General features: G+C 42.4%; 1 protein-coding gene across 2 annotated transcripts in view; it reads right to left on the reverse strand.

Moving 5' to 3' along the window:
• Window positions 1-19,006, reverse strand: part of TTK (TTK protein kinase) — a 103,886-nt gene that overhangs the window by 29,648 nt on the left and 55,232 nt on the right. For both annotated transcript variants that reach the window (XM_034766149.1, XM_034766150.1), the window contains exons 13-16: window positions 15,879-16,005; window positions 13,628-13,720; window positions 739-896; window positions 481-632 (exon numbers count right to left, since the gene is read on the reverse strand). In XM_034766149.1, the coding sequence (XP_034622040.1) occupies window positions 481-632; window positions 739-896; window positions 13,628-13,720; window positions 15,879-16,005 (530 nt within the window). The remainder of the gene's footprint in view (window positions 1-480; window positions 633-738; window positions 897-13,627; window positions 13,721-15,878; window positions 16,006-19,006) is intronic.

Genomic DNA, 19,006 nt, shown 5'->3' on the forward strand with positions numbered 1-19,006 from the left:
GACGGGGGAGCCTGCCTGCCGCGTGTGGACCAAGGTAAGTTCGAACTAATTCGAACTAAGGTACGCAACTTCAGCTACGTGAATAACGTAGCTGAAGTTCGAAGTACCTTAGTTCGAATTAGGGGGGTAGTGTAGACCAAGCCTTAGTCTGCTTCTACTCCAAGCCTTATATCTGTGTCCTGGTTACCACTGAACAGAGTGTTGACACTATTTTGCAAGCGTTTTAGTCAAGACGACGTGGAGGAAAGTACTACTGTGGTATTTCATTTCTGGAGGGATATAGGATATCTGGACTATATCAGAATTGCTCTGAAATACACAAAATAAACAAAAACTCAAGGACTCTGCTATAAAGCCACCCATCCAAAAAGGCTCCCAGCTTGTACCAGCACAGAGAGCAGCTACCCCTCCAAACTCTGTAAAATCCATTTGATTTCTACAACACATACTACATTAATATCTAGAAATATTTAGCAATACCATGTTCGTGGATTGTGTGAACGGCTTCCAACATATTTTTCCAGTAGCTCTTTCGTTCCCATGGATTAATAGTCTTTTTCTTTTTAAGCCAGCTATTGAGATCAATATTTCCACATTCCATTACCATGTAGATATGCTGTTCAGTGATTTCACTAAAATAAATAATAAGTGCTATCATCATACTGAAATTAAATTTTAGAGAGTAACTGCTTTGAGGAATATTTTGAAAACTTAACTTATTTTAAAATGTTTACTCACTAATCATAAAGTCCGATGATCTTATCACTATGTTGCTGTAGCTTATTCAAATGAGCAATTTCATTCTTATAACTCTCAACGGTCAGTTGATCTGCTTCTTCAAGATTCACATATTTGACAGCATACAGCTGCTTCTTTTCATTCAATACCTGAAACACCTGCAAAACAGCAGAGAAACCAAAGTGCCCTCTTTATGCATTCCCAATGTTCCTTCACTTTGTGGTGTGTTTCATCACCACATCTAGAAATGGGCAAACAGCATTATTTTGGGAAGAAAATAACATTTCATTTTAGTTTACAGAGGAAATACTACAAGTTTCCCTATTTGGCCCCACAATACTTCACTTAGAAGAACAACCTCAAGGGATTCAGAAGGTAGTTCAGATTCTACAGTTCTTGGGCTCTCAACTGAACCCACTTGCACACTTAAAACTGAAAGTTAGGATGTGGACTTAGTTGGGGTTGGTCCTGCTTTGAGCTAGTTGTACTAGATGACTTCTTGAGGTCGCTTCCAACCCATATCCTCTATGATTCTATGACAACCTACCAAGAGCTGGACTAGGATCACTGAAGACACATCAGATAGTCAACAGACACTCTCAGTAAATAAATTTAAATGACCATTGGACAGAGAACTGTGACTTAAAGTTACTGCCTAATTATTTTGTATGAAGTTTAACACCTTCCAGAGAGAATAGCAGTTTCTGACTTCCTGCTGCGTTTCCCATTTCATGTCTACCATAACCACCTCTGTTGCCTTCTCCTCATATATTCCTCCCAACTTATCCAAGTTTCCAGGTCCCAGTCCCTGGAATAAAATTGTAGCCTATGCAAGTTCAAAACCAAATTTCCATCTCCACCAACACTTCAAGTCCCAATTTTTCCCCTGTGGGCCCTTGTCAATTGCCAATATCAATACTGCTGCCTCCTCTCCAGTTTGGCTCCTGTCTCTTAAGAGTGAACCTATGGATGTCTAAACACAAAACTAAAACTGCCTGCCAATTAAAAAAGTATAGATAAAATTCTGTTAAAAAAAAAGTTGACAGGAAGGGCTATAAACATAAATCAAATCCAAAACTGCTTTGAAATCACAATTGTTAAGATATGTAATCTGGATACTGTATAGGATTTTTTGTGCAGAAATTGTTTCTTTACTGGCATCCAAATACATCAGCAAGGTTTTTTTTGTGTATTTGTTTTTAAGATAGCATCCCTGCATTTCCCCTTAGCACTCTTATAGGGAAGAAACCTACTGAGAACACCTGGGTGTGGTAATTACAACATGAGTGTGCATGCATGTTCAAATTCCAAGGTTAAATACAAATTCTGGGGTGGGAGGGATGCCAACTTCTCAGGTCCACCAGACAACTGATTTGTTTAAATTCATGCAGAGGTTTCAGCTTAAAAAAAGTTGATTCACATATCCTGTTGAGGAGTAACTGTCTGTGAATAATGAAACATTATGAAGAGGGCTGAATAAGATTTAGGTTAAGTACCTTCCCAGGTATGATGGGAAAGCCAGTTTTGGAATATTTACACATCTATTCAGATTTGGTGGATTGAGCTCAGGGTCCTTTGACCTGCCTGCAACTGAAACAGTCTATTGGATTTACAAAATGGTTTAGCTCTATTCAGATAGAAGGATAATACCCCTCCTGACATCTAAAGTATGGAGAACAATCTCCAGGTTGGAAGTATGAGATTTTGGAAAGAAAACTTGCAGGTATACGATCTGATTCAGCTGCAATTTGGAAGTCGCTTTCAGAAGAAACCTGGGTTGTAAGAACACCTTATTCTTGTAGAACATTGTGAAAGGGGGGGGGGGGGGGGGATCTGCCATTAAGATGCCACTAGAAAAGCTGTTTTCCTAGATAAATTCAGGAAGGAGCAGGTGGCCATTGATTCAAGGGGGTGGGGGGTTGTGAGGCTTTTGAGACCCAAGTTCAGATCCCAGATAGGAGCAGAAACTTATCACTGGGAAGAGATTCCCCAGGCCTTTCATGAACCTTGTGGCTATGGGGTGAGCAAATAAAGAAAGCCCCTTGATAGTAGTATGAAAGGCTGTTAGGGCTGCCAGATAAACCTTGATGGAATTAAGGGACGGTCCTGATTTCTTAAGCTGTAGCAGGTACTCCAGGACAAGCGGAAGCAGGGCAGATTCTGGATCAGCATTGTGGAGTTCACACCGGTGGCCAAATCTTGTCCACTTTTTGAAGGTAAATAGTTCTGGTGGAAAATTTTCTACTATTTAATAGCACGCGTTGTAACTCAGCAGAGCAAGATGACTCTAGCTCCACAAACCATTGAGGTACCAGCTCTTGGAGGTGAAGAATGCCAAAGCTGGGATGTGTCAGACTACAGGCATCCTGGGAGAGGAGCTAAGGAACAATTGGGAGATCTGTCAGAGGAAAAAGAGCTAGATGCAACATAAGGGAATCATACTTCCCTTAACCACATCGGGGTAATTAGAATGATACTGGAGTTGTCCTATTTAATCTTTTTTATCTTCATCCAAGGCTGGAGGAAGGCATCCCCCAGGGAATTGCAAGCTAATCCTCCTCTCTTCCCTTGAGTAAAATGGCATTTTTTGTTTGTAGGTCTACTTCTGGAAACACTGAACTCCAAAAGATTCTGACCAGAACCTGGGGATCGAAATCCCAAACAGTCTTAGGAGAAGCACATGCTGAGTTTGTTGGTTGTAACATTCTGTACGCCAGGTAGATACACTGAGATCCTTATGTGATACTTTATGAACCAATTCCGCAATTTTATTGCCTCAGCACTGAGGACATGGGATCTTGCCCTTCCTTGGCAACTGATATAAAACATGAAAGCCATGCTGTCTGTCATGACTTTGATGGATCTGGGTCTCATGAAAAGAAGGAAATGAAGACCTGCATTTTTGACCACTCTGAGCTCTAGAAAGCTGATATGGAGGGTGGTCTCCTGGGGTGAGCACCTGCTTTGTGCTGTCAGAGCACCAAGATGCACCCCCCAGTCTAACAGAAAGGCATGCGTGGTCATGGTTACTGTTGGTACTGGTTGGAAGAAGGGGACCTCTGTCCCTACATTATGCTTAATCTTCCACTAGTCTTGGGAATGTTGTGCCTGCTGGGGAACAGACACTTGCTTGTCTAGACTGTATCTGTTTGGAGAGTAAACTGTTCTGAGCCACTCCTGGAAACAGTGGAGGTGTAACCTGGCATGCTCTGTTACAACAGTGCAAGCTGCTGTGTGATCCAGAAGCTGACGGCAGTTTTTGACTGAGGTCAGAGCTGTCCTGAATCATTTTTGACAAGTCTTGATAATACCCAGAACCAGTCCATGGTGAAAGATGCCCTGGATGTCAGGGAATCCAAGAAGGCCTCTGTGAATTGTACATTCTGAACAGGAGTTAGTATGGATTTTTTTTATGTTCAGCTGAAGGCCCAGTTCCAAAGACAGAGAAAGTGTTGATCTTGTGGCGGATAACACCTTTTGGTAGGATTGACCCGAGTAGCCAACCGTCAAGGTAGAGGAATACCACAATAGCCCAACGACGCAGGTAAGCAGCCACTACCTACAGGACCTTCTAGAACAGTGTTTCTCAATGACCGATCCGTGGACAGGCACCGGTTAGTGGCAGCCTCCTTGCCAGTTCCTGAGATTTTCCCAACACAGAATATTAATATGTAAAATGTAAAGGGTTTTTTGTGCTTGCATTTCACATCACTATATTCAATTATTTCTGAACATAAACAAACCAACTACGTTGCCATCGTGCTGATATGCAAAGCACATTTGCATGCATTTGTTGGAAGGAAGTAGTTAGCAGTGAGTGAAAGTTAAGTTCTAGTAAAAAACTTACTTAGCTAAACCAGACAATGTCATTGTCAAAGAAGTTACCTCTGGATTGATTTTTTGGGACTAACAAAAGTTCAGAAAAACAGAGATGCGAGTGACTCCAAACATGACAAGGAAGAAGGGTGAGAAAAGAAAAGGAAACGTTCGGCCTTCAGTCAAAAATGTGATTTGTCTTACATGAGTATGGATTTGTTGCAAGTGAGGATGTAGAATAGCTGAAAACTCTGTGTTGTGTGTGGCACAACTCTAAACAAATGATGCTATGAAACCTTCAAAAATGATTTGACACATTGAAAAAGACAGTTACCTGTTTCGTAACTAGTGTTCAAGATGTGTTGCTCACTGTAGGTGTGTGTGCTCACAACATGCACTGGTGCCGGAAGTTTTTCCCTCGGAGGTATCCGTAGGGGACAGACTCTGGCACCCTCTGGAGTGGTGCCCGTATGGTGCAGTATAAGGGGCACTGCCAGCTCCCCCCACCCTCAGTTCCTTCTTGCCGGAAACTCCGATAGTGGGGAAGGAGGGTGGGTCATGGAATGGACATGAGCAACACATCCCGAAGAACACCAGTTACGAAACAAGTAAAGGTCTTTTCTTCGAGTGCTTGCTCATGTCCATTCCATTGTAGGTGACTCCCAAGCAGTGCCACCGGAGGCAGGTCAGAGTTCATGGATGTGTCTATTGCAACACAGCTCTGCCGAATCCAGCGTCATCTCTGTCCTGCTTGGTAATGGCATAATGTGTCATGAACGTGTGTACTGATGACCACATAGAGGTTCTGCAGATGTCCTGGATGCGGACATGTACTAGGAGGCCGCCAAGGATGCTTGTGCCCTGGTCGAGTGGGCCTTTATTATAGGTGGTGGTTTGGTCCATGCCAACTCATAACAGGTTCGGATGCACGATGTTATTCAGTTAGAGATCCTCTGCAAGGACACTGGTAAGCCTTTCATCCTGTCCGCTGTCACAATAAAGAGTTGGGTCTACTTGCGGAAGGCCTTGGTGCGCTCCAAGTAGAAGGCCAGGGTGTGCTGGACATCCAAGGTGTGCAGCCGCCTCTCCTCCGCAGTTGAGTGCGGCTTTGGACAGAGAACCCAGAGAAAGATATCCTGGTTAATACGAAAGTGAGACACCATCCTAATCCAAAACGCTGGGTGGGGTCGCAGCTGGACCTTGTCATTGCAGAAAACCGTGTACGGGGGCTCTGAAGTGAGGGCTTTAATCTCAGAGACTCGCCTCACTGAGGTAATGGATACAAGAAAAGCTACCTTCCATGACAGATGTGATGAGGAGCAGGAGGCCAGTGGCTCAAAGGGAGGCCCCGTGAGCCTCAAGAGGACAAGGTTGAGGTCCCATTGCGGAATCGGGTCCCGAACAAGTGAGAAGAGCTGGCTCTAGTCTTTTCAGGAATCGGACAGACAGGTCATGTGAGAACACTGATTTTCCCTGGACCTGTGAGTGGAAAACCACAATGTGTCTGCCAGGTGCACCTTGATGAAGGCAAGTGCAAGGCCTTGCTTCTAAAGGTGGAGCAGGTAATCAAGGATGGATGCACAGGTGACCATGTCAGGGAAATGCCATGCTCCTCCGCCCACCAGGAGAGCTGCCTCCACTTTGCCAGGTAAGTCGCTCTGGTGGAGGGCTTTCTGCTTTCCAAGAGGACCTGTTGTACCTGGTTGGAGCAGGCCCTTTCCTCCAGGTTCAGCCACTCAGCAACCAAGCCATGAGGTGGAGGGAGGGAAGGCGGGTGCAGGAGCTGACTGTGGTCTTGTGAGGGTCCATGAGCGTGCCGAACCAGTGCTGGTGAGGCCACGCTGGGGCAATCATGATGACTCTCGCCTTGTCTCTTTTGACCTTTGCTAGGACCCTGCTGACCAGTGGAATCAGCAGGAATGCGTACATTAGATCCCCTTCCCATGACAGAAGGAAGGCATCGGAGATGGAGTTCTTGCCTAAGCCCTGGAGAGAGCAGAATTGCTGGCATTTCCTGTTCTGTCTCGTGGCGATCAGGTCCACCCGTGGAGCTCCCCACCATCAGAAGAGTACCTGGACGACCTCTGGATGGAGGGACCACTCTTGAGGAGAGAAGAAGGACCTGCTGAGGCAATCTGCCAGCTCATTCTAGACGCCGGGGAGCTGCGATGCCTCAAGGTGGATGTCACTGATATGGGACTTGCCCAGGCATCTCGGACAGCTACTATGAGGATTGCTGATGGGCATAGTTTTCTTTAGAGTGATTGCAGGGTTTGAAGCCTGGGAATCAGGGCATGCTCCATCTCTAGGCTAAGTCCTGTCTGGGACGAACTACCTACCTACACTAAGGGAAACTAATAACTTTTACTATTTACAGGGAAAAGTTCGTATCAATGGACTGAGAAAGAGGAAGCTTGCCGAAGCAAGATGATGTTCCAGCACCGTCACTGGCGGTAATAAGGATCTGACGGTAGCGGGAGCATGTGGCATCCCTTATACCGTGCCATACAGGCGCCACTCGAGAGGGTACCAGAGATGGTCCCCTACGGATACTGCTGAGGGAAAAACTTCCAGCACCAGTGCATGTGGCGAGCACACGCACCTACAATGGAATGGACATGAGGAAGCACTCAAAAAACCCCAAACATTCAAATGTACAAGAAAAGCCAGTGGAATTCTTCCAATGAAAACAAGAGGAAGTAAAGGGGCAAAAGATAGCATTGCACACGCAGTAATGTTAAATGAAGATTTGTTAAAAACATCGTATCTGCTGTCCCTACACATAGCTAAATGCAAGTCACCATTTACAGGTGGTGAAGAGCTAATCGTGCATTCAGTAATAGATGTCTGTCACAAAGTCTTGGGTGATGCAGCTGCCAAAAAAGCAAGTTGCATTCCACTGTCAAATGATAATGTCTCACATCAAATCACTGATATTGCAGAATATATCAAAGCTCAGTTGATAGAAAGGGTGCAAGAGTCAAGCTGGTTTGCAATTCAGTTGGAGAAGTCAATGGACATTTCTAATGCAGCATTTCTTATTGTTTATGTGCGTTATGCCTATGAAGGCGCGTTTCATGTGAAGAACCCTGCTGTGAAGAACTGCCACAAAACACAAGAGGTGCAGAAAGGTTCTGGGTCCTAAATGTGTATGTGACAGGACACAGACTTGAGTGGGGCCACGGTGTTGGAATTTGCACAGATGGAGCAGCCACAATGATAGACAGACATTCAGGGGTAGTAGCAAGAGTGATGGAAGTTGCACCAGTTGCTCAAGCAACACACTGCTTTATTCGTCAAGGTCTTGGCAGTCAAGAAATGGTCTCCAGAGCTTAATGATGTCCTCAGTATAGTTGTTAAAATTGTGAATTTTGTGAAAGCAAATTGACTAGTTCTCGCATCTTTGCTACGTGTGAAGAAATGGAGTTCAAATACCATCACTTATTATTACTCGCTGAAGTGTGGTGGTTATCCCATGGCAAAATATTTATCCGAGTGTATGAACTGCAACGTGAACTTCAAGCCTTTCTGTCTCAAAAGAAGTCTCCTCTGACAGCATACTTTCAGGATTTACAATGGCTCACCAAACTTGCATATTTGGCAGATATATTTGATCACTTTAATCAGTTCAATCACTCTATGCGGGGAAGTATATCGAGTGTCTTTGTATTGGCTGCCAAGATCATGACCTTTAAAAAATAAAGCTTCAAGTCTGGAAAGAGAGTCAGGCACGACTTATGACATGTTCCCATCTTTTGCATTTCTGGCTCTTGATGACAGTAAAGATGTGGATCTGCTTCTCCTCTGTGAAATAATGGTATCACTTCTAAAATCAGTTCTCCAAAAGTTCGAGGACTATTTCCTATCATATTCTGATCCAACGAAAGGAAAGCAATGGGTTCATGAGCAATTCTCCTCTCTAGAAACTGAGACCTCTCTATCATCATTGGAAGACAAGTTGCTGGAACTGTCAAGTGATGAAGGTCTGAAGTTACAGTTTCATGAAGTTACTCTACCTGTTTTCTGGATCACAGTCAGAAGTGAATAACCACAACTCAGTGAACTCGCTGTCAAAACTTTGCTCCTGTTCCATTCCACATACCTCTGTGAAATTGGATTTTCAGCAATGACTGCAATGAAAACAAAAAACCGCAATCAGCTGAGCATTGAAAAGATGCTCAGAGTGTCCTTGTCAAACATTCATCCCAGGATTGAAAGACTTGTGTCTACAAGACAGGCACAAGCATCTCATTAACAGTATGGTGAGTGAATCCATCTGATTTTTTTTTATTATTGTTTTAAAACTGAATCAATTGAATTATCTGTATAAAATGAGGTATACAATTGTAGACAAAATTATTGGTACCCTTCATTTTCATACCACATAACTGATTGAACTCGACTTTATTTTAACAAACAGACAGAACTGGAGTATTGGCCCTGTGTTGGTAAGAAAGAAAGAAAAATGCTTTACATGCAGATAGTACAAAAAAAGAAAGGCCTGGCAATATGGAAAAAAGAGCAAGAAATACCAGTGAAACACTGTTCATTTTTTCCCCCTCTCAAGCAGTCCATGACAGTTGAGGATGACAGCAAGCCAGTCCCCGGTATCAAAAAGGTTGAGAAACACTGTTCTACAACATTCTTGGAGCCGAGGAGAGGCGGAAGGGGAGCACCAGATACTGAATAAGATCTTGGCCTACCACAAATGAGAGGAATCTCTTGTGAGGTATGTGTATCACTATATAGAAGTATGTGTATCACTACATATCCTAGAGGTTGAAGGCAGAAAACCAATCCCTTAAATCTAGAGACGCAATTATAGCTTCCAGGGTCACCATTCTGAACTTCGTGGATCTCACGAATTTGTTTAGGAGTCTCAGATCTAAGATTGGTCTCCAATTACTGCTCTTCTTTGGTACAAGGAAACAGTTCAAATAGACATCCTTTCCCCTGTGTTGAGCGGGTACTGGTTCTATTGCTCCTAAACAAAGAAGAGTGTTTATTTTCTGTCTTACTAGGAACTTGTGAGAGGGGTCCCTGAAGAGGGGCAGGAAAGGGGAACGAGGAGGAGAGAGGGAGGGAAAGTCAGTGGTGTAGCCTGATATTGCTTCCAGCACCCATTTGTTCAAGATAATATATTCCCATTCATGCTGTAAATGGGAGAGTCAGTTTCCAAATGGGTGAAGGTGGGCAAAACAATGAAGCTGGCAGGTTAATGAGAGGGGAATTCGAACCCTCGACTGTCCCGTCAAAAGTGTCATTTTGATGAAGACACCAGTTGTGAAGCCACATCAGATGGGTGTATAGGGTCTCTTTCTCTTGAACCTGTGCCTCCTTCCTGGGAAATTCTGTGGGTCTCTGGAATCCAGAGAATTGCAAAGGGCGGGATCTTTCGGCCGTTTGCAATCTGATGACCTTCCATTTGTTTGCAGGAGTGTAGATGCCTAATGAGCGAAAAGTGGTCCTGGAATCTTTAAGGGTATGTAATGACTTGTCAAGGTTCTCTGCAAACAACTTCAGTTCATCAAATGGGAAATCCCCTACTGTATTCTGGACTTCTTTGTAGAAGCCAGACAACTGTAGCCAGGAAGTCCTATGCACCATCACAACCGCGGAAATGAAACGGCTGTAGTGTCTGCAGTATTGAGAGCTGTCTGCAACAGTCTTCTTGCCACTAACTGTCCCTCAGCAACAGTGGCCTGGAATTGTTCCCTTTTATCTGGAGGAAGGTGTTCAATAAATGATTCAAACTTTGTGTAGTTGGTGAAGTTTTACTTAGCCATCAGCACTTGATAATTCATAATCTCTGCTGCAGGGAGTGGACTTTTAATTGAGTTGTTTGCCTTCCTTGTTCACTGTGTCAATAACCAGAGAATTGGGAAGTGGGTGAGAGAAGAGGAATTCAGAGTCCTTGATGGGGACATAATATTTTTTGTCAGCCCTTTACAAGTGGGTGTCATTGTAGCCAAGGTTTGCTAAATGGTTCCAGCAGAGACTCATTAATAGGGAGGGCAACTCTAGATGGTATCACAGAGTGCAGAATGTCCAACAGCTTGTGTTGGGATTCTTTGACCTCCTCAGGGGATATCTGCAGAGAGTCTGCCACCTGCTTAACGAAGTCCTGGAACTGCTGAAAATCATCAAACATTGATGGTGGAGGAAGGGCATCAGGGTCTCATTCGGCAAAGAAGATGAGATTGTGGTTTGAGGCATGGCTTCTGTGTCTACCCTGGTCTCCTGTTCCTCAAGAGGAGAAGCTTGGATTGCTTTATTATCCTGCTGGGATAGGGTCGGGGCCCTAGAAAATGGCGGATAAGCTGGCCAGGGATCCCAATATGGCCAGAGGTCCATACAGGTGAGGGAGTGGCATCCAGGGTTGCTCCCATCAGAAGTCATGAGGCCCCAGAACATCTTCCCTACCCTTTCAGCGTAAGGGTGCATCTGAGAATCCTGCAATGAAATAGATGAAGTGGAGGGAAGTTCATAGTCCCCATTCTCTTCTTCTAATGGAGGAACTCCCACAGAAAAGGGAGGTGATGGTACTGGGGATGTAAAAGGAACTGGAGACCAAAGGTTCTTAGTACTGAAAGGTGCTTGGTAACTGCCAGCAGCAGAGACTTTGGTTCAGCAGTCACTGTTAAGTCTTGTTGGTACCTAAAATCCTGGGGTACTGAATGTTGCTGCAGCATTGATAGATGTTGCAGTACCAAGTGTGATAATGGCATTGAGCGGGACTGTGGTACGGGGTGTTTGTCCTTTTCTGACTGTACCAGAGGTCTAGGGTGCTTTGTAGATGGCACTGAAGAGGCTGGAGGCATACACAGTACCATGACACAGTACCATGACGGAGACTAGAGTCAGGTGCAATGGTACCGGTCTTCTGTGCTTGCTGATACCCCAGCCAACAGCACCAGATTCTTCCCAGAGCCCTGTTTACCTTTAGCACTGTGGTGTTTTCTCACCTCACCTGCACCAAAGGAGCCTCTTGCTGCTATTGTACCAAGCCTTGAGGAAGACCTCTCCAAGGTTATACATCTGGCCAGAGACAGAGGTCTTTTTGAGGGAGAATCCCTGGAAGGGGAACTAGAGCTCCTCTTCTTAGAGGATCTGGAGGAGAACTCTGAGGATTTCTCCTTTCTAGGAGAATGTGGCACTGGCTGGCGACAGCAACCCAGTTTAGTGCCACTATCCCACTTGGTACCGCAACATACATTAGTGCTGCAGCATCATTCGGTACCACAACACCTATTGGTATCACATGACTTTACATATGTGATAAATGAAGGAGGGGGTAGCCCCCATTTATGAACACCCAGCCAGCGAGTTAGCTGTAAAATCCCTCTTGATGTCTGTTCTCTTCTTGCTTTACCTGTAAAGGGTTAACAAGCCCACAGGTAAAAGAAAAGGAGTGGGCACCTGACCGAAAGAGCCAATGGGAAAGTCATAACTTTTAAACTTGGGAAAGAAACTTTCCCTAGCTTTAAACCAGGTATGATTATAAATTATCAATTCATATCTCGAACCTACTTATCTGGAGCCTCAGATATGTAAGTAAAATTAGGGAATGTCTAAAAAGACGCGATTAGAGTTATTTCTTTTATTTTGGCTTGTGGATCTCCTCTCTGCTAACCCCACATGCTTTTGTTTGCTTGTAACCTTTAAACTGACTCCCCAAGAAAGCGATTTTGGGTGCTTGATTTTTGGAATTGCTCTTTTAAAATCTAGCAAAAGCCTAAGTTCCAGATGTATTTTTTCCCTTTTTGTTTTTAATAAAATTTACCTTTTTTAAGAACAGGATTGGATTTTTGGTGTCCTAAGAGGTTTGTGCATATTGTTTGATTAGCTGATAGCCACAGCTAATTTCCTTTGTTTTCTTTCTCAGCTCTTCCCGGAGCGGGGGTGAAAGGGCTTGAGGATACCCCACAGAGAGGAATTCCCACGTGCTCCTTCCTCGATTCAAAGGGGTTTTTTTGCATTTGGGTGGTGGCAGCGTTTACCAAGCCAAGGTCAGAGAGAAGTTGTAACCTTGGGAGTTTGATCCAAGCCTGGAGTGGCACATATTAATTTTTAGAATCCTTGCAGGCCCCTACCTTCTGGACTCGGAGTGACAGAGTGGGGATTCAGCCTTGACAACATATCAGAGAGACTTAACAGTTATTGTTGAACCAGAGTTTCCATTGCTGGCAGGTGGAAGGGATGCTAGAAACTCCCAGAGACAGATGTCTTAGAAAGGTAAAAATTGATATCACCGGTATGTCTAAGGAGCTTTTGAAAATTTAACTTCTAAAAACTAGATAAACAGCCTCTCAGGCATTTATACATGATAAAGCTGGGGGGGAGGGGGGGGGGAAGGAATCCTATTTTTAAATGTTTGTTGACTCTAGCCTAAAATTTTCAGAGGCACTTAAGGGAGTTAGGTGCCCAACTCCCATTGACTATAGTCATTATTTGTTCAGAACTTTGTCACATTCACTACGCAGTAAAAAAGGAGGCACCTCTTCTATTTCTATCTGTTTCTCTTTCTTCCCCATCCTCCTCTCTCCATTTCCTTTCCCCTTTCCTGTCTCTGAGAATCTCCTGTCTTTTCTCCACATTTCTTTCCCTCTAGCATCTCCCAGGTCTCAACCCAACGTGCTTCACTTCCACCTACTACTCCTATTCCATTCACAAAAGTGACCAGTGATTAAAGTCACTAATGTTCACATTAACAAGTCATCACTGGGCTTGAAAATTGATACTGCAATTAGATTAACAGGGGCCATGGGTGTACATACCTGTCACTGTTTCAGACTGTCTGCAGACTCAGGCAGACCTTATTACAGTGGTTAAATTCTGGTCACATTTGGAATGTTCCCTGCAGCTATGAGGGCTAGAAACTACGCTTTCACTTAGTAAAAAGTAAGATTCTGAAGAATCTGAATGTGTTATGCGGGTCACCTAATACATCATCCAGGTTGTCTCTAGCAAATGACCTGTTTGACACCCATGAGCTACATATTTGAACAGAAGTAGGCAGATTACAAATAATGGGCTCCATTAGTCTCAAAGATTAAAAAATAAAATCTCATACCTTACTCGAGCCACCGCTACCTATTTGTTTTAATATGGTGTACACTCTTCCTTTAATGGCCAGGCATTCATTTGTAGGTATAGAAGCTGAAACCTGCATACAGAAAAATTAAAATGAAAATAGCTATTTGTGCAGGTGCTGTGAAACTTGCTAGAAGCTTGCTCATTAATACTGTAAACATACCAACTGCACTGCAAATATCCCAGGCCCTGAACAGTACTGTGGGGGGAAAACCAAGCTAATTTAATTAATCAGTGCATATGCATCAGGGAACAAAACTAAGATTTCATGGGCAATCTTACTTCTGGCATTTCATAAGATGGTACTTGACGAGACAGCTTTAAGAACAGTTTAAATTATTTTTTTGATAGCTACAACCATGTTATACACACATCTTCTTGACCAGATCAGAGATGTGTCATTGAGCCATTCTAAAATTTGCCTTTGGATTACAAAAATATGTACTAGTTTAAAAAAAAAATCAAGTTGTATTTCATTAAAAGAGGAAGTAGTATGGCATTTGTTTTATGAAAACACATGTGCGTCAGTTTGAATTTCAGCCATTGGTAGATTTCAGATCTAGATATTGAGAAACCTTCTTGACTAAATTAAGGTTATGCGAATTTAGCAATTATCAGAATTGGCAGATGACTGTTAGACAGATCAATATTTTCGGACAGCAACATATACTTATGAGAACACTTATTTTCTCAATGGAGATTTTGAAATCTCGATGAAAGTTATCAAAATATTGCTAAGTAACAATATAATTACAAAAATCTTTGTGGCTTTCCCTATCAAAGCACTTAATTCAGGGCTTGAAAAATCCACCCAACACTTAATATCTTGAGGATGGAAATATCTCTTTATGTAATGATACTTCCTATGTATCCAAAGCCAATCCTTGCATTTAAAAAATAAAACAATATTGTACTGTGTTCAGTTTATACTTTGCCAATTCACTTTTGTTCAGTAAGTTTTAAAAAAAACTTACTATGTTCATTATTTCTGTATACTTTCTTTCCTTTCTTGGCTTCATTCCACTTTTACTTTAATATAATAGATCATGGTGCATCTTTTCCTGCACTGTTTTTGGAGTCCTAAAGTTTCCTTTTTCCTCCTTCCACTCCATTATACTCCTCCTTTCTCTCTTTGTATTGTGCGCTTCACATCCATCTCTCATTTTCTGTCTCTTCCTCTCCCCCACTTCTCTTTTCTAACTTATTCCATCAATTTCACCCTTCCCCTTGTACAGGGTTTGAAAAAAGAGGAAAAAATTCTTAGGCACCTAATAGCCAGAGGATTAAAATTAAGAAGATGGGCCCCTCTGCCCAGGGGTAATGCCCTAGTGAGAAGTCCAGCCTACTCCCCAGCCCCATAAGTAGTGGGATTCCTACCAGGATCCTGTCCCTGGACTCTTAGTTACTCCATTTTTCAGACAGTCACCTGCTAACATGTTTCTGAAACTGACCCCTCAAATCACACTGGCTACTAGCAGGGAGGAGGACCATAATCTCTTTATTTCCCTTTTCCTTCTACCTCCCTAAGCTTGCTGGATGCTGTGAAGGTGGAAGTTTCTGCCTTCTACCCTTCTGCTAGCCTCTTTTTGGATCCTTCTCGGCAGTGAATAGCTCCAGTACTTCCCAAACCTGAGCAGAGTGAAACACACCTTATTCTTGCCAGTTTTGTCTCTGTCCAAAAGGGTCTAAAACAACAGCAAGAAAAATGGACAATAGATAGTTCTACTTTAATTCAATTGGCTGTTGCAGCAGAGAGAGATACAGAAGCGAGCTGTTGGCAAACTCGTGAAGACATCACCGCACTTGCATTAATTTACATTTGGAAGACTACTTTCACAACTGTAAAGGATTAAAAAGTTCTCCATGCCACCTTTAAAATGAAGCTTAGATTTCACACATATTGACTGAATTCTCCCAAGAAATCTTTTTTTATATGGCTTAAGGGATTTTTCAAGCCCTGACCTAATGTAGTTAATATAAATTTCAGCGAAATGGCATAGAGGTAAAAATAGTTATTCTTTTCTGATTACGGCAATATGAACTCTACCATATTCCTGCTCCAGGTAGGTGATCTACAACAGCCTTAGACATAAATGTAAAGGTCAACTAAACTATACAAAACACACACCCACTTCTCCCTTATTGAATCAAGAGAAATGTGGGGCTGAAAAATCTTGGAAAGAGGTAAACATTTTTTCAAATGCAAGGAGATACAATTCAGGTTACATTACCTGTAAGCCAATTTGGCTTTGAAATGGAGTTGCTGGTGTATGTGGCTGGAAATATGGAACCTGATTATACGGAGTGGACACTTGACACGCTGGTGGGAAGTCATTCTTTACAACTGGAGTTCTGAAACTGTGGGAAATATCTGTCATCATCAAATAGAGGTTTGTACCTAATCAGTATTACTACAAAAATATCATAATAAATACTAAAAAGCAACAGAGGGTCCTGTGGCACCTTTGAGACTAACAGAAGTACTGGGAGCATAAGCTTTCTGTTAGTCTCAAAGGTGCCACAGGACCCTCTGTTGCTTTTTAGTATTTATTATGATATTTTTGTAGTAATACTGATTAGGTACAAACCTCTATTTGATGATGACAGATATTTCCCACAGTTTCAGAACTCCAGTTGTAAAGAATGACTTCCCACCAGCGTGTCAAGTGTCCACTCCGTATAATCAGGTTCCATATTTCCAGCCACATACACCAGCAACTCCATTTCAAAGCCAAATTGGCTTACAGGTAATGTANCTCCTCTTCTAAAGTACTTTGAGTTTACTTATGAGAAACATTATAAATAGCTAGGTGGTGGTAGTAGTAGTATTTATTATCAGAGGGGTAGCCGTGTTAGTCTGAATCTGTAAAAAGCAACAGAGGGTCCTGTGGCACCTTTGAGACTAACAGAAAGCTTATGCTCCCAGTACTTCTGTTAGTCTCAAAGGTGCCACAGGACCCTCTGTTGCTTTTTACAGATTCAGACTAACACGGCTACCCCTCTGATAATAAATACTACTACTACCACCACCTAGCTATTTATAATGTTTCTCATAAGTAAACTCAAAGTACTTTAGAAGAGGAGGTATCATTCACATTTTATAGATGGGGAAACTGAGGTACAGGTCAAGTGACTTGCCCACAATCACCCAGCAGCAGAACTGGGAGTAAGAACCCAGGTCTCCTAATTCCCAGTCCAATGCCATATCTGCTAGGTCACAATGCCTAGTATGAAAGTAGGTCTATTACAAGTTGAAATCTGTAGTACTTCCTAAAATCATGACAGTTTATCCAGTCTGTCACTGAATGCCTGTCACTACTATATTCATGCTCCTATTCATTAGTACAGTTTGCTATATATAGGCTCTCAAACTTGAGATGAAAAAGTACCTCTCAAATGTGAAGTACCTTTAAGTAAACACAAATAATATTTAATCTTCAGAAATATTTCATAAATGTTAACTAATTGATCAAAACACCTCTCTGAGGTATTATCCTCCTGCCCAAAAAAACTGGGAAATGAACATACAAAATAGTTAGAAAACCTAACCATGTTCAGAGGCAGTCTTTGGTTCAGACCTATACCTGGAATTCTTTAGTTTCAAGCTCACAATCTTTTACTCAAATTTACACATTTTAGGATGAAGAGACTGGTCAAGATGTAAAACATCAAAATGTGAAGAAATGAGTGCCTAAAGTTGGGCACCAAGGTCCATATTATGGTACCTATGTATAGACTTAGCAGGTTTTTAAAAGTCTTGGTCACTCAGTGTATGTTGATATATCCAGATAACACATTAGAATAAAATTAAGATTGCAGAATGAAACACTCAAAAGTTAGGAAATGCCAGAATTAAGGCTCACTGTACAGTCTTCAGTTTGGCTATCTTATGCATATATATTACGATACAGTCTTTAATTACATCCCAACATACTATTTTTTCCACTGGACCCTTGCCTCATTCAGTGCAAAGAATTGTGCCCACTGAACACGCAGTCAGACAATATTTTTTTTAATCATCATCATTCAGTGCGGCCCCATTCATCCTTTACTGCAAGCCATTCTTCACTGAATACAGAATTATTCATTTCCTTATGGGTTTTTCTATGGTGCTCTCACTAAAGTATCCAAGCGCTCCACAATCATTAATGAATCTTCATAACATCCCAGTAAGGTATATTATCCCCGCTTTACAGATAGGAAACTGATCATCTCTGTGTAAGACCAAAACTGGGAAAAGTGTCCATTAATTTTAGATGACCAACTTGACACAGCTCGGACTAAGTTTTTTGTTTTTGTTTGTTTGTTTAAAATTACATAGAGGTTTTTTTTTAAAAAATAGTACTTAGTATGTTCAAAGCACAGCTCCTTTTGACTGCAATGCTCAGCCCTTCTGAAAATTCAGCACCAAGAAAATGAGGAGGACATACCTAGCGGCAACTGTGAAAAGTCTGGTTTAAATGACATGCCCAGCATCACACACAAACCTGGTGGGAGAAGTGAAAATGGAATCCAGGATGGCATTCAACTACCTCACCCATGAGACAACCCACTCTCTTCCTGAAGTCCTCTACTTCATTCATTATCTTCCAAATTCCACAACAAACAAGGCAGGGGTGTTATAAAAATCCTCATTCACTACGCAATTCGGATCCCTTCCCAGAGCACAGTCCATGAGTATGAAATCACATAATTAAAGAGCGTCACTACATTTTCACAAGGTGCCTAATTAAAGGTTGCACGGGCAACCTTTAATTCTGACATTTCCTTACTTTTGAGAGCTTAACTTTCCACCTGTGTGTTCTTTTAGCACTTTTCTGCACATAAAATGCTGCAGCAGCACAGCTGCACCACTGTAGCGCTTCAATGAAGACATTACTTACGCCAACAGATATCTTCCTTCGGCATAGGTACTCCACCTCCTCAACAGGCAGTAGCTAAGTTGATGGGAGAATTCTCCCATTGACCTAGTGCTGTCTACACAGGGGGTTAGGTCAGCTTAACTGCATTGCTCATAGGGGGTGGATTTTTCACAATCAATCAACGTAGTTATACCGACCTAATTCCCTAGCGTAGATCAGACCTCCGTGTAGTTTTTTGTTTTAAGTTTCTGAAAAAATTCTATTATGTGGAATCATATTGATTCACACATGGGCTCATCAGCTGAGCTGGCACAGCACAGGATCCACAGCACAGATCTCTATCACTTGAACTAACAGTAATTGGTAGCAGTAATAGGCTGTTTGCTTCTATGTGGGCCAGTTATTAGAGGAATGAGAGACACTTTGCCAGTTTCATAGCTATATGCTTAACGGCAGAGGAATGCCAAGACTCAGAAATCCTGGGATCTAGTCCACAT

Source organism: Trachemys scripta, chromosome 3, assembly GCF_013100865.1.
Source record: "Trachemys scripta elegans isolate TJP31775 chromosome 3, CAS_Tse_1.0, whole genome shotgun sequence".
Taxonomy (NCBI): domain Eukaryota; kingdom Metazoa; phylum Chordata; order Testudines; family Emydidae; genus Trachemys; species Trachemys scripta.